The sequence below is a fragment of the Malania oleifera genome, chromosome 3 (assembly GCF_029873635.1).
Source record: "Malania oleifera isolate guangnan ecotype guangnan chromosome 3, ASM2987363v1, whole genome shotgun sequence".
NCBI lineage: Eukaryota > Viridiplantae > Streptophyta > Magnoliopsida > Santalales > Ximeniaceae > Malania > Malania oleifera.
The window spans coordinates 124,737,657-124,753,339 of record NC_080419.1 but is presented as its reverse complement, the minus strand read 5'-3'; the positions used below and the strand labels follow the sequence as shown (position 1 = coordinate 124,753,339).

Here is a 15,683-nt window from a genome sequence, read left to right as displayed (position 1 = left end):
ATTCATATGCATGCAGTGGAGCATATATCACCCTGCATTACCTATATAAGCATGTTCATGTTTAAAAAGAGTGGTCATTTTAACCAATTATTTGACACCAATAAAGGAGGCAAAGAATGCCACAACAAAAAAAGGGCAAACAAGAACCAAATCAAGGAACTCAAAATCCTTCCAATCACACTTAGTTAAGAGAATAATAAACGCTTGAACTCATGTTTGCGTACATTATGTCAACAAGTATGGTGAATTCATATGCGTGCACTGGAGCATATATCACCCTGCATTACCTATATAAGCACGTACATGTTTACAAAGAGTGGTCATATAATCCAACAGCTAAACCCTATTTCCAATACCACCTCAGTTTTATTCCTTTGGTAAGGAATTTAGGGATAGTACTAGTGTATCTACTTATCTATTGGAAAGGACTGTTACCCTCTATTCTCCACTCTGCCACATGCATATTCTTGTGTGACAGTAGTATGTCGATTGACAGTGCATGTAATAACAATCCTACAGGCTACAATGCACCTCTTTATTGAAGATATGTTTGAGGGACCATTGTACGATACTGGGTGCTGCCATGGTAGTGATGGTCAAGTCGGAGGAAGAGACGCATAACTTTTAAAAGTTTTTAAGAGTCCATAATTTTTGAAGGTTCTTCTCTGAGTTGGTTGTGTATTGTATTTTTATTTAGTGGTTTATTGATGCTATAATGTCTCTTTCAAGTTCTAGAAATTACTAGTATAACTTCTGATTATTGGACTAGGCCGACTTGCAACCTATCTCATTGCATTATTGATTTTCATTTTTGAACAGGTGCTCATATCCTATCTGGTAATGTTTTTGAACCCCGTGCGTTGGATGAACTTCTTCCACAGTGGAAGCAAGAGGAGGTGCTTTTCCACAGTTTCTGTTTATTTGCATTGTTTTGTTATGGATTGAAAATTTGTGTTCGCCACTTTAACATGAAACTGACATTGTCAATATTGTAAAAAAAATATGAAGATTGATCATATCATAATTGGAATTTGGATGAAGCTTCTTAGACCACATATGCGGTCCGATCAAATAAATTTTTTGTGTAAGTGTGAATTATGAAATTTCAACCATCTAATTGCTTATTTTCTTTCATATTGGTCATGCTTTCTTAAAAATTATAGGAATATGGAGTTTAAAATTGAAAGTTTCGTTTTCCTGACTCAGATTTTTGCATTTACTTGACTTATAAGTTCTGTACCAAAAATTGCAACAAACACATTGTTAGTAATGCTCTATCTGTTGAAGTAGAAATGTGAATAATGTTTTTCTTATCAAATGATAATACTCTTATCTTCTTAATTCTTGATTTTTTTTTTTGACAATATTATTTGCAGGCACCGATCAGCATCCCTGTTTCTTCAGACAAATTCTGGTTTCTTACAAAGGATCATGCATTTTCGCTCCCATGCCCTTTTGACAACAGAGGAAACTATGTTATTAGGTATTTATATAACATGTGTGGAGTTTCTATACCATTCATGTAGAAATGTGAGTTCAAGTACAAACTGGAGACTGTTGGCTTGCTAGAGCTTAGGGTCACCTCCCATCTATGTCATGCTTATATATATAATTATATGTTGTTTTTCCTCTGCGTAGGTCATTGAGCTCTTAAGCTTCTTTGGGTGCCAAAAGTTATGACATAATAAGTCACAAAATTTTCATGAAAATGGTTTTACATGATTCTCTTTTGAGTTTCAAATCTATTGTATGTAAATACCATCACATATTTAGCATCTGGCCATTATTTTTGACTCAGTGGCCAGTTTGTAGTTTGTACTTGAGTTGGTATTAGCTTGACTGTTGCTCCATCATTCAGACAGAATCATTAATCCCTAAAAAGGCTAAAATCTTAATGCCTAGAATTAGTTGTGTTAAGTCGTACTCCTAATACCAATGTGTCTGGTTTGGATTGATTCTGTTGCTGTTCCTGCATGCATGTTCATAGAAATAATTTGCAATCATATCTCTTGGACAGAAGGGAACTGCATGGGCATCATGTTTGCAACCTTGACCCTATCACTTCTTGTAGCATTCTTGATTGAATTGTGCCTTTTGACGCCCTTGTACTTATTTAGACGCTTCTTCATCTTATGCATGTTTCATATTGAAATTGTACTTTTTTACTTCCGTCATGAAATTTCTTTTGTTAGGCTAATTTTTTGTGTCCCATTGGGCGCAGTTTGAGCCAATTTGTGCGGTGGATGGGTGCAAAAGCTGAAGAATTGGGAATTGAAATATATCCAGGCTTCGCTGCTAGTGAGGTGATTGTGTTCATTTGACATCTTATAGCATTGGAGAATTTTGTGGGTTGTGTATTTATAAGATTGTGATTAAGCAGATATTATACGATGTGAATGACAATGTTGCCGGCATTGCAACTAATGATATGGGAGTTGCCAAAGATGGTTCAAAGAGAGAAAATTTTCAGCATGGTGTAGAATTGAGAGGCTGGTTCCTCAACCCCTTTCTTTTTTTCTCGTCTCTTCTTTATTTTCTCTGGCATGCACATACATACACACACTTAAGATCTTTAAGGTGGAATAGCTGAATAGCTCTTAAGCATAAACAGCATTTATTGTCTGACCAAAAGTTGGTAGTAAGTTCAAAGCTTCAATCTCTTGACAAAAGGGTTCTTCATTGTTGTGTTCAAGTCAGATCTGCTTAGAATTTTTTTTTTAAATAAATAAATAAATATGTTCTAAATAGGCACCAAGAGGTGCCAACAAATTAAAAAAAGTCCCTCATGTGAAGGCTCAGAAATAAAAAGGTCAATCCACACATTAAGATCTGGACTTTAAAAAGGTGACTTAGCCTGTTTGTCTCTGTCTTGACCTGAAAAATGTAGTGAATTCAGCTGGAAAGTTTGTCAGGTTAACTCAGAAGGCTTGATCTTTTAGTTTTAAGTATTTAGCCCTTCTGTTGGATGCTTCATTTTCTTTTTATGGTTGGCTCCTTCTTGATCTGAAAATGGTTATTAGATTGGTTGGAAAATTTGTCCAGTTAACTCAAAGGCTTAACCTTTTAATTTTAAATGTTTAACCATTCTTTAATGTTTCATTTTTTTTTTTCTTACATATTTCTTTGAAGTGTGATGTACTTTTAGGTGTTTAATACTTGCCTTGGATTGTATTTTCTTATGAGCTCAGGTGAGTAGGTGAGTTAGTCTAATCACTAGTCTTTTGAGAAATTCAGTTATCCATGTTTTAAGACACTGGTACTTAGATCCAAATTCAAGGAAAAATGGCTTTTCTGACAAGATTTCACCTACAATTTTTTAGGGATAAGAACAACGGTTTACTATTTAATTTTCTTGGATAACACTCTTGGATGGGATCCAAGAGAAAGGATATGCCACTGGATTTTGGGAGGATTTCAACAGCTTCACATCAGGAGCTGAACAAGAATTATTTTCTAGAGTTCACCCTTGAATAAGGTTCTGATCTTAGGAGATATAACTTTTTTTTCCTGCAATGGGCCAAATACCATGAGCATATATTTCTTTTTTTAATAAAAAAAAAAATTCATTCAAAAGACCTCAATTAGTTTTTCGAATACTTTTTAATGGGTTCTCCTTGACTTGCTTCCTAATGCACCTGAAATTTCTAAGTTTATTTTATATTCAGTAATATTTCAACTTTTGGTGGTCCCTCTCCTCTCTTCTTTTTGAACTTCTTCATATGCCCCATCATTTTGTTTTAGTTTCCTATCTAATATTTTGCTTCCTAAAGTCATTTATCTTGTACTTTCTTCCTTTTCTAAATTAAATTTCTAGTTTCTTTTGTTTTAGAAAATATAGATTTTCTATGCTATTTTTGGTAGCTATTTTTTGTTGCGGCATATTGTCCTGCAAAGACATTACTACCAAATAATCACCATTTTAAGTTTTGTTTTACTTTGTGATTCAAATGTTGGTTTTAAATTTTGAAGAAACTTTAGATTATCAATTTTTCAAATGAAAAGCTGCCTAGATGAAAAATAAATGTTGTAATATGAATTATAAATTATCACTCTTTATCTTCAAAGCATCTTCTGCTCCTAGTCATTGTATCATTTTTATGCCCTTCCAGGTTGTATTCCAATTGCTTTGTCACAATATAGTTGATTGACTCTGTAATTGGTATGCATGTGTAAAGCATTAGAAAGACTACTGAATATTTGAAAGTTCCTGGGGTTGGTTGGAATTTCGTTTTCATGCGTGGGTTGTGAAATATACTTTTTAGATGTAATGATTTCTAAATCACCTTTTTTTTCCCCCGAGACACTTGCAGTTATCTTAATTGTTTGCCTGTTTTAATATTTTTCCCTTGTTTTGTCGCCTTTTGCCTTTCTGGAACTGTGCTCTCCAATTATAAAAATGAACTTACCTATTCTGGAAAAGAAAATTTTGTCAGTTGCCTAGCAAAGCTGCCACTAACTTACCTATGCTGTCACTGTATGTAGTTATGCATCATACTGTGCACCATTCCTGCATATACATACATTTTTGGCTGGCTTGATATCAAATTGCCTGGTATACAGGTTTTTTTTTTTAAAACGCAAACTTTATTGATATGCCCTCATTTTTGGCGGAGGAATACCATGGTTACAAGACAAACATTGAGAGATTATGGATAAAGAAATTAAAGCCCTCCCAAAAACAACATCAACAACCAACCAAAACAGGACTACAAATCCAAACAAAGGTAAATAAGAAACAAATCTAAACAGACATATCAACAACAAAATAATAAAATAAAATAAAATCAAAAATAAAAAAATCTAAACCTACCAAACAAAATTCGAGAGGTTGAACTAATTATGAAAGGAAGTGAGACCCAACCTATCCATCCGAAGGATACCTTTCAGAGAATGTGGTAAAAGATATTGTTTTTTGTAGATGACATTGTTTCCCATTTCTTCTTCTCTAGCGAGAAAATCAGTCGCACTATTACCTTCCTTATATTGATGGATCACCATGAAGTTCACTCCTTCTAGCTCCGCCACGAGGTCCTCCTAAAAATCCCAAAGATACCACAAAGTACATCTACATTTCCGAAGCCAATCAACAACAATTCGCGAGTCACTTTCAATAAAAATAATGAAGTCGTTTGCATAAACGAATTCCTTCCAGAATTGCTTTTAATTTTGCACTATTGTTCATACCATTGCCAAAATAGCTTGAAAAAACAACTTTCACCATGCCATGGCAGTCCTGAATAATTCTTCCACTTCCTAAAGTACCCGGATTGCCCCTACAACTCCCATCACAATTAAGTTTTATCCACCTTGCTGGTGGTTTAACCCACGAAATAATTGGTCTTTTCTTTCTTAAATTAACACAAGAGAGTAATATGCAGGACGCATTACACTCCTTGCTGAAGGTTGTCGAGGATCATTATCAGAGGTTCATACAAAGCCCCTTACAGTTGTGTTTTTCAAGCATTCAAATTTTGCTTTTCAACCAGTGTGCTGACTGCAGAACCTTGTTTGCTTTTATTCACAGAAAATAATGAGAAAATACAACTTAAGAGGGAAGAGGCAGGCTCAACATCAGACTTATGCTTTAGGAATAAAAGAGGTAATGGTTCAAAGTTCAATTTTGCTCCAAGTGCAATTTTCACTGATATTATATAGTTTGACTATTTAATCTTGTTTAATCCAAGTGCATGTTTTCACTGATATTTTATAGTTTGACTATTTAATCTTGTTTGCTGCAAGTGAAATGGTTTCACTAATGTTATATAGTTCGACTATTTAATCTTGTTTTATTATGTTCAAGTCCCTAGTCAAAGTTCGCTAAGTAGGAGTTTGATTTCTGTTTGTGTTGGCAACCTCTTATTTTCTGACTTTTGTACATATATTTATTTATTGATGTTATTATGCGAATTATTTCTTCTTTGGAATGAGTATTTTTTAGAAGAGTTTTAGAGCATAGTTGAAGTAGAGGCTTTCAATACTTGAGCCTTAATGACATGCTATTTCAATCATTTGATGGGTTAAACAAATCTCACACAGCCAAGTAATTTTATTTATCAATGCATTTTAAAAATATTCTAGCTATTCCTAATTTCTAAAATTGTCTATTATTCAGATATGGGAAATTGATGAGGTCAAGCATAAACCTGGTTTTGTGCTGCACACGTTGGGTTGGCCCTTGGATCAGAAGACATATGGGGGTTCCTTTCTATACCACATGAAGGATAGACAGGTAGCATTGATTTTCCTTCTTCTCATTCATCTTCATTCTTCAATATGTTTTTTTTTTAGGTAGCTCTTGAGAGTGAGGTATTTATAAACACCAATAGCAAATAAATGCATTTATGATTCAGTGGCATAAATGTGACTCATAATTGATTGTCTTCACAAAAAGATCTGTTAATAAAACCTGTTCTGATATTTAGAGACCATATATTATCTTGTGACAAATCATGCGCTGGTTGTTCTTGTGATTCCCTCTGTCGTCATCCTCCACCGACCTTACAAACATGGTGACTTCTACCCATCTCCTAGCCTAAACTACCTATCAGGAAAATCATGAAACTTTGTTTTCTCGTTGTCCTCTTGCTTATTCACAAAAAACCTTGAAACCCTTACCCATCCTCAACAATATGAACCCCCCTACCAAGAAAACCCTAAAATTTATCCTTTTCTGTCGCCCTTTCGTTTTATTCACAAAAAACCCTAATGCACATACTTGTACCTTCCCTTCTCTTATCCTTGGTACTCCGATTGATCCGATCCACAACAAAAATGTTTTTTCCTTTGAGGAGAAAGGCAGAACATGGCACATTGTTAAGAGAACCAGATGACATCGATTCTCAAGTTTCATTTTTGAAGACGATCAAATATGGCTAGAGCAGGAACTTTGTTGTTTCCGCTTTATGAAGATTGAAATCTTGGATGAGAATTCACAAAGCTCCAAACTACTTTGTGCTACTTCATCTAAGGGAGAATGCATTTGGGAGATTCATTTTGTTGGAGAAAATACCTCACTAAGAGGCTCTGACACCTGCTTGTATCCCATACAGCAACGAGGCATCTGGATGGAAAGCCTTTTGGGAAGCAATAGAGGGCATGTTTGGAGGCAGAGGAGAACAATCTAGGAACCAGCGATTGAGATGCCTAGAGTGTGGATCTATTAACATTAGCAACTACTCAAGCCTAGAAACCAGAAAAATCTGTTTTCTCTAGGCTGGAACGACTGATAATCATTTGGGGTTCTCTTTTGGCAACCAAGACCAGACGAGGAGATATCCTATTTCAGGTAGACTGGATGGTTAGGGGAGATGTACGAGGCATGGGGTTTTCTCGTCAGCAAAAAATTCAAATTTGGAGTAAAAGTTCAGGGTTGTGCCATCATTTGAGCTATTGGATTGTGTGCAGGGGAGTGTGAGGTCATCTTTGGGCTCTGCTAGCAGACACCTATCTGTTGGGCCCATTCAAGATAAAGCCCACAAAGTTCTCAACAGAGGGCCCAGTTCAGAGAAGGCACAAGGGCCCAATTTGGAGTGTTTCATTCCTACAAAGACGCACGTATGTGAGGCAGCTTGAAGATGCCTTTGTTTGCTAATCTAAAGACCAATGCTGATGGAATCACTTCTTCGAGGGAGGGGAGCAAATCTCCTTCATCTTTGGGCCAGAACCAATTCGAAAGAGGAAGTTCTAAAGAGGCTCTTGGCAGGTTGCTGGAAGATCAGGTCTTATGTGGGAGTTGGGGATTCTAATCAAACCAAGGGCAGCAGAATATCCTATTGGAGGGATAAGTTTTTGAGGATGGAGCAAAAATATCAACCTTATTTCCTCAGATAATGAAGGGCTCCTTATTAACAACCTTCGTAGAAAGAGCAAGCTCAAGGATTATGGGCAGTGCACAGATTTGGAGAGTCCCATTACTGTGGTGCCATCTTCTGACATAGTTTGCGAGTGTTTTGTCTAGGGTGTTATGAGTTTAGAGTAGGCTCTTTTTCCTGTGAGCCAAAGTCCTAGAGTCCTTTTAACCGATACTATTCCTGTTGAAATTTTTGAGTCTCCTACCACACCAAACTCATTCCCTATTTATCAATCCTTCAACCTAAGACACGAGGCTTTTGACGAAATGCATGCCAAGCATGCGGTTGCTATGCTGTTGGTGTCTTAGAATAGCTTGGCTGCACCTTTGTGCCACAAGGAGCTATTGGAGGAGGGTTCTTCCTTATCTTTGAACCTATTAGAAGAAGAGAGGGATAACGTAGAAGCTCAGGAACTCCTAGAAGAGCTGTATCTAGCTTTGGTTAACTCAAGGGGTGAGAGGATCAAACCTAGGAAAGGGGATTCAGGGGATAGAAAAAAGGCTAAAAAACATATGAGGGAGTTGGGGAGGTTGGCTCCATTAGTTAAATATGACAAGGGAGGTAAGTCATCCAGGGCCCTTTTATGTGCAAAATAAAGCTCCTTTCTTGGAATGTGAGAGGTCTAGGTAGTCGAGGGAAGAGGAGCGTGGTTAAGGAGCCTATGTCTAAGGCCACCCTTGATATATTGTTCCTTCAAGAAACTAAGGTGAGGGAGTTTGGCACCTTCATGATGGAAGTTTCTAGGACAATAGAAATAAAGATTGGGCATATTTTACTTTGCCAGGTGTGTTAGGGGGTCATATTATTGTTTGGAATACTAGATTAGCGCCCTCTAAGAAAGTCCTTGAGGGGTCCAATTTTATGTATGTCCTTCTTGACATTAGGGGCTGTAAGGGAGTGGTGGTTCAGTTCTGTGTATTGGCCAGATGCTTTCTCTTTGAGGGGTCAACTCCTTGAGGAGTTGGTAGATGTTTTTGGTTTGTGTAGCCTTTACTAGGTTTTGTTTGGGGGGGAGGGAGGGGTGGCCTTCAATGTGTCTTGCAGCTCTAGAGAGGTCCTAGATCCTAGCCTCTCCAAGCCTGAGAAAGTTTGAATTTTTAACTGAGGATTGTGGGCTTAGGGATATTCCTATTGATTATGGTTGATTCACTTGGGCTGCTTTTGGGGATAGGTGGGCTTGAGCTAGTATTGACACATTTCTGTTCACAAATCAGTTGAAGGATACATTTCCACCTCATTCAACAAATCCTCCCTAGACCCATATTTGATCACTGCCCTTTCCTTTCAAAATCTAATCCATTGAAGTTGGGCCCCCCCTTTCCGTTTCGAGAACATGTGATTAATTCATCCTTCCTGGGGGGAGAGGGTTAGAGGTTGGTGGAGTTGAGTGTCAACTGGAAGAAGGGGGGGGGGGGGGGTTAAATTCATTAAGAAGCTGAAAATCTTGAAATCTAAGATGAAAGATTGGAATAAAGAGACTTTTGGGAATGTCACAGATGCAAAAAAGTAGTATCCTCTCCAAAATTGCTTGACTGGATAGGTTAGAAGAGTGCAACCTTCTCAAGGAGGATAGTAGCTGGAGGGTTAAACTTAATAATGAGTTATAAAGCCTCTTACTTGGGAGAGGACATATGCTGGCCTCAAACTTTGGCGAAATGGATGAAGGAGGGGGACCGTAGCTCTAGTTAATATAAGATCAGAGTGGAGCTCACTAATTTCTATAAACTTCTATTTTCTAAGGAGACCCGAAATAGATTGATGGTGGAAGGCCTTGACTTGGAGCAGGAGAGTTCTGCGCAGTGGCTAGAAAGGCTTTTTGTGGTATAAGAAATTAGAAAAACAGTCTTTGATATGTGCAGAGTCAATGGCCCCAGCCCGGATGGTTTCTTGATAGCATACTCTCAAGATAATTAAGTAGTATTGGAAATTGATGTCGTAAATTTCTTATGAAGAGTTTCATTGTAAGGGTGTCATGAATACTAGTGCGAATTCCACATTTATCATCCTCATTCCCAAAAAGGAGAGCCAAAAAAGTCATGGACTTGAGATTGATCAGCCTAGTTACTACCCTTTATAAAATCCTATCTAAAGTCTGCACTTATCTCTAATAGAAAAATCCTAGATGCTGTGCGGGTGGCTAATGAGGTGGTATAGGATGTGAGGAGGATAGGTAGGAAGGGACTTCTCTTTAAAGTGGGTTTCAAGAAAGCCTCTGACAGGTTCAATTGAGGTTTGTTTGTTTTTCTTTTTTTGAAGGTATTGGGTAAAAAAAGGCTTTAGGGACCTATGGAGAAAGCGGATCAAGGGTTGCCTTAGTTTGACCCATCTGTCATTGTCAACGATCAACCTAGCCTCTAGGGGTCTTAAACATGGTCTTAAATTTCCATGAAATTGTCGAAATTTCCAATTTCCGTCACCCTCGAAATCGAAATGACAATCTATTTCCGTTTCACATAATTTCCATCAAAATTTCAAAGAATAATTCAAAATTTATCGAAATCTTGAAATTTTTGCGAAACTTGTCGAAATTTTAACAATAGAATGAAATTTCCTTGAAGCAAAGTGAAATATCTCTTTTATTTTATTTTATTTTTTTAATTAAACAAAAAGATTATTACAAGGGATTTCGAAATTATATGAAAAAATAAACTTGCAACAACATTTTTTATCTAAGCATTCATGTTCAAATTATCATTATTTGTGTAATAAATAATATTTAAATGATTTAGGAATTTCATTTGTTTTAACTAAATATTTTTAATGCACATTATCTTATACACAAATTGTAGTACAACTTTTCCACCTCATACGCAATACGGATGTATTTTAGCTTGTAATATATTAGTCTTAAAACTTATGTTATTACATTTAGTAACCATTTCAAAAGTTTCATAAAAGAATTCCATGATTTACTACTGATTTCCATTATTTTTTCAAACTGACATCGAAATCGAAATTTTCGTTGAAATTTCCATACTTTTGGAGCTCCAAAATTTGAGTCGAAATTGAAATTTAAGACCTTGGTCTTAAAAAAGGGGATCCACACTCCCTGTTCTTGTTCACCTACTTGTTGACACCCTTAGTAGGACTCTTCATAGGGTAGGGGATGATTAGAGATCTGCATGGGGGGGAGGAAATGGAGATCTTACACTTCCAGTTTGTTGTCTTGTGGACAATTTGGAAAAATTCCGAAAAGTCTTTTTGTTGCTCAAAATCTTTGAGCAGATTTCAAGCTTAAAAAATAATCTGTCCAAGAGTGGTTTAGCTGGCATCAACATAGTAGAGAGAGTTGGAAAGGGGGCATATTTCTCTCTTGGGAGCAAAGCCACTCTCGTCACTGCCTCACTTCTTGACATCCCCATTTATAAATTTTCATTGTCTAGAATTCCATCAAAAGTAGCCAAATCTCTAAGGAGGCTGATGCGATATTTCTCTGGTTGGGTCTTGGGGAGGGTAAGGGAGGCCATCTAGTTAGCTAGGAAGTGGTTAGTAGACCTAAGTCAGAAGGTGGCTTGGGCATCTTGAATGTGGTATCCAAAAACATCTCTCTTATAGGCAAGTGGCTTTGGAGGTTCCCTTTGGAAGTTGACCTCCTATGGCGAGTGGATTAAATGGAACAAGTGGGTGACGAGAGGCAATGGCTTCATCTCTCATGCTTACAACAACAATAAGAACAACAACAAGCCTTAAGTCCCACTAGGTGGGGTCGACTACATGAATCCTTTTCCACCAATTCACCTGATCCAAGAGCATTTTCCTTTATTAGATTAAGGGCAATTAAATCCTTTCTCACTACCTCATTCTAAGTTATTTTGGGCCTACCCCTATCCTTTTTCATGCCAAATACAATAACTAACTCACTCCTCCTTACAAGTGCTCTACTAGGCCTACATTTCAAATGCCTAAACCATCTAAGCCGCCCCTCTCTTATCTTGTTTTCAATCGGTGCTATGCCTAAATTATTACATATATGTTCATTTCTTACTTTACTTTTTAATGTTAAACAACTCATCCACCTTAACACATGCATCTCAGCAACTTTTATTTTTTGCATATGTTGTTTCTTAGTTGCCCAACATTTTGAACCATAAAGCATAGCTGTCCTTATAGTCGTCTTATAAAGCTTCCCTTTTAATTTTTAAGGGTATTCTACAATCACACAATACACTTGATGCATTCCTCCATTTTACCCAACCTGTTATAATTTTATGTACTACATCTTCTTCAATTTCCCCTTCATCTTGCATAATAGATTCAAGATACCTAAATCTATTAATCTCTTGATTATCAAGTTTAATTTTCTCTCTATTGTTACTCCTTGCATTACTAAAATTACATTTCATATATTCCGTCTTATTCCTACTTATCCTAAACCCTTTAGATTCCAATGTGTGGCTCTCCAAAGTTCTAGCTTAGATTCGACTCCGCTCATACTATCATCAATCTACACGATATCTGCAATCAACATACACCAAGAGATCTCATTTTGGATATTCTTGGTAGGATAAGGACTCAAAGTAGAACCTTGATGTACACTTATTGCGATTGGAAAATCTCTAGATTCACCTCCTATAGTCTTTAACTCTAGTCACTACTCTATCATACATATCCTTATTGACCTCCGTACATCTACTACAAACCCCCTTCTTTCCTAAGACTCACCAAAGAACTTCCCTAGGTACTCTATCATAAGCTCTCTAGATTAAAAAAAAAAAAAAACCATATGCAAATTCCTCTTCTTTTCCCTAAACTTTTTCATTAAACTTCTTAAAAGATAAATAGCTTATGTTGTTGATCTCCCAAGTATAAAACCAAATTGATTTTCTGAAATCTTCGTTTCTAATCTTATTCTATATTCAATTACCCTTTCCCATAATTTCATCGTATGACTCATAATCTTAATTCCACGATAGTTATTACAGTTTTGAATATCACCTTTGTTTTTGTACACAGGTACTAATGTACTTTTTTTCCATTCTTCTGGCAATTTCTTGGAATTATAATAGTGTTGAATAGATCAATTCCTTTATCTCCTAAACATTTCCAAATTTCAATTGGTATCTTATCTAGTCCTATATATTTATCTCTTTTCATCTTTTTTAATGCCATCTCAACTTCAAGGACTCTAATTTTGCGAATAAATCTTCTATTTTTAGTCTTCTCCTCATTCGTCACTTCCAAATTCAATTTTCATTTTGGATTTCGTTAAACAACTTATCAAAGTATCTCTGTCACCTCTCTTTTATGTCTTCTTCTCTAATTAAGACATTATCATTCTCGTCATTTTTACATTTGACATCACCTAAATCTTTGCTCTTTGCATTTTATTTCTCTAGCTCTAGCAAGTCTATAAATGTCTTTTTATCCTTCTTTTGTATCTACCTTAGTATATAATGTATCATAAGCTCTATGTTTAGCTTCATTGATAGTGTTTTTGCATTTTTTATCGCTTCTTCATATTTTTCAAGATTTTCTATATTTCTACAGTTTTTCCATATCTTATGCTAATTTCTTTTTTTCTTAAATGGATTTTTGGACTTCTTGATCCCACCACTAACTTTGTTTACTTCCCAAGCATCTTCCTTTGGACTCACCTAAAACCTCTTTTGCCATCGTTACAATAAAATTCGCCATTTTATTCCAAATAGTATTTGCATCAACCTTATCCCTTAGTATCCAATCACACTCTTTGTTCATTTTATCTTTAAATTTTACTATATTATCTCCCTTCAAGTTCCACCACCTAGTTTTCTTATGGTGATTTATGCTACTACTTCTCATCCATTTTTTAATATGTATATCTAATTCTAAGACTCTGTTGTGTAGTCAAACTTTCACCTAGAATAACTTTACAATCCTTACAAGATAGACGATCTCTATTTCTAGTTTAGAAGAGCTTTAACTATACCTGCTCTTGAAGGTTATTAAGTGTTCTTCTTTTTTTATAAAGCAAGTATTCAATATAACCAAATCGTAAGACATGGAAAAATCTAAGATTGTATCACCAGCCTTATTTTTATCTCCATATCCATGACCTCCATGTATCCTCTCATATCCTATATTATCCTTTCCAATGCGACCATTCAAATCAGCTCCTATAAATGTCTTTTCAGACATAGGTATCCCTTGTAAAATACTGTCCATATCTTCCAAAAATTGTCTTTTAAGATTTTCAGCAATCCTATTTAGGGAGCATACGCACCAATGATGTTCACTATCTCCAATCCTAAAACTATCCTAATTTAAATGATCCTATTCCCTATTCTTTTGACATCTATTACATTATCTTTTAGGTCTTTGTCAGCAATAATGTCCACCACTTTTTTATGTTTCTCTGTACCAATGTACCAAAGTTTAAATCCTGATTTTTCAATTTCTCTAACTTTCTCTCCCGCCCATTTCGTCTCTTGAAGGCAGATTAAGTTTATTTTCCTATTAAACATTATTTCCACTATTTCCATACTTTTTCCCGTGAAAGTTCCAGTATACGAAGTTGCTAATCTAATCTTAGTTTCTTATGCTAACTTATTTATCCTCTCCCTTTTATATTGACCCGGTCTATTCCCTTGACCTAGTTGAATTTGGTACGAATTCATTATAATAAGATTTAAAAAAGTTTTACATTGGCTATCAACTGCCTAACACAACCCTGCTCCTTTATCCGAGTTCGAGATCGGTTGTGTGTACAAAGAATTTGTGTTACATAGGCAAAGTACATGTTTGCGTTTTTTTTTTTTTTTTCCACATAGACAATTTTCTAAATCACACCTACAACCAGTAGAAACCACACACACAATTTTACAAATGCATTAAAAAAAATTAAAGCATACATTTTTGAGTGTGAATCAAGCTAAGACTTAAATTAAAAAGAAACATGCTATAGTGCTTTTTGAAAATTTTGGTATATTCCAAAACTTGCAAATGAAAAATACCAAGACACAAAAACGCATATACTAAGCCTACAAATCGTAAACACAAAATATCCACTACTAACCAACCATTAGAATTTTTTTTAATAATAGTAATAAGAAAAGAAAGAACAAGAGATGAGAAGATCTCTCCGGTGACAAAAACTAAAAGGGAAATGACAACTGCTTGAAAATATTACAGTAGGTACCCTTTGCCGCTAGAAATTTGATGTTGCTAATGAAAATCAATCGAAGAATATTTAAGCAATGAGGGATTGCAAGAAATCTTCAATCTAAATTCAAGATTCAAAATCCAAGAATATTAAAGAAACAAGATTTCTCAACCCTTATAATCTTTATTGCTTCTTCATGATTTTAGGGCTAAAGAAACAAGAATCCTTGAATTTATTGGGTTTTTAGGAGAAAAGAAAGGAAAAGAAAGGAAAGAAAGGAAGTTTAGAGAGGGGATCTATTTGGTTGGTGAGAAAACAAAACCAAAAAGGAAAGGACAGAATAAATGAAAAATCTTTATTGCTTCTTCATCTTTCATGCTTATCCTTGGAAATTCATGTCCCAGGTAGCTAGTAAGTACTTTCCTCTTATCTGGTTCAAGTGGGTAGTGACAAAAAAGTTTGTTTTTGGGAGGATGCGTGGGTGGAGGAGTCTTTGTTGGAGTTGAAGGTTCCTCGCTTATTTAAGCTTTTACTGCTACATAATGCTCCCAGCAGCTCCTTAATTTCTTTTGAGGGGGGTTCTTCTTCGTGAGATTTCCATTTTTTTAGGAATCTCAATGAAAGAGAGGTTGATGAGATCTCTAGCCTTCTTCCTTTGTTGGACAATCATATTCCTTTCATTAGTGAGGAAGAGAGAGTGTGGGAGGGTGACTCTTTGGGTATGTTCACTTCTAAATTCTTATTTCTTTGTT

At 35.8% G+C, this 15,683-nt stretch overlaps 1 protein-coding gene across 1 annotated transcript in view; it reads left to right on the top strand.

Moving 5' to 3' along the window:
- Window positions 1-15,683, top strand: part of LOC131150965 (electron transfer flavoprotein-ubiquinone oxidoreductase, mitochondrial) — a 75,381-nt gene that overhangs the window by 16,181 nt on the left and 43,517 nt on the right. The window contains exons 2-8 of the mRNA XM_058102090.1: window positions 820-896; window positions 1,377-1,483; window positions 2,222-2,303; window positions 2,381-2,489; window positions 5,379-5,425; window positions 5,525-5,599; window positions 6,113-6,229. Coding sequence (XP_057958073.1) covers window positions 820-896; window positions 1,377-1,483; window positions 2,222-2,303; window positions 2,381-2,489; window positions 5,379-5,425; window positions 5,525-5,599; window positions 6,113-6,229 — 614 coding nt within the window. The remainder of the gene's footprint in view (window positions 1-819; window positions 897-1,376; window positions 1,484-2,221; window positions 2,304-2,380; window positions 2,490-5,378; window positions 5,426-5,524; window positions 5,600-6,112; window positions 6,230-15,683) is intronic.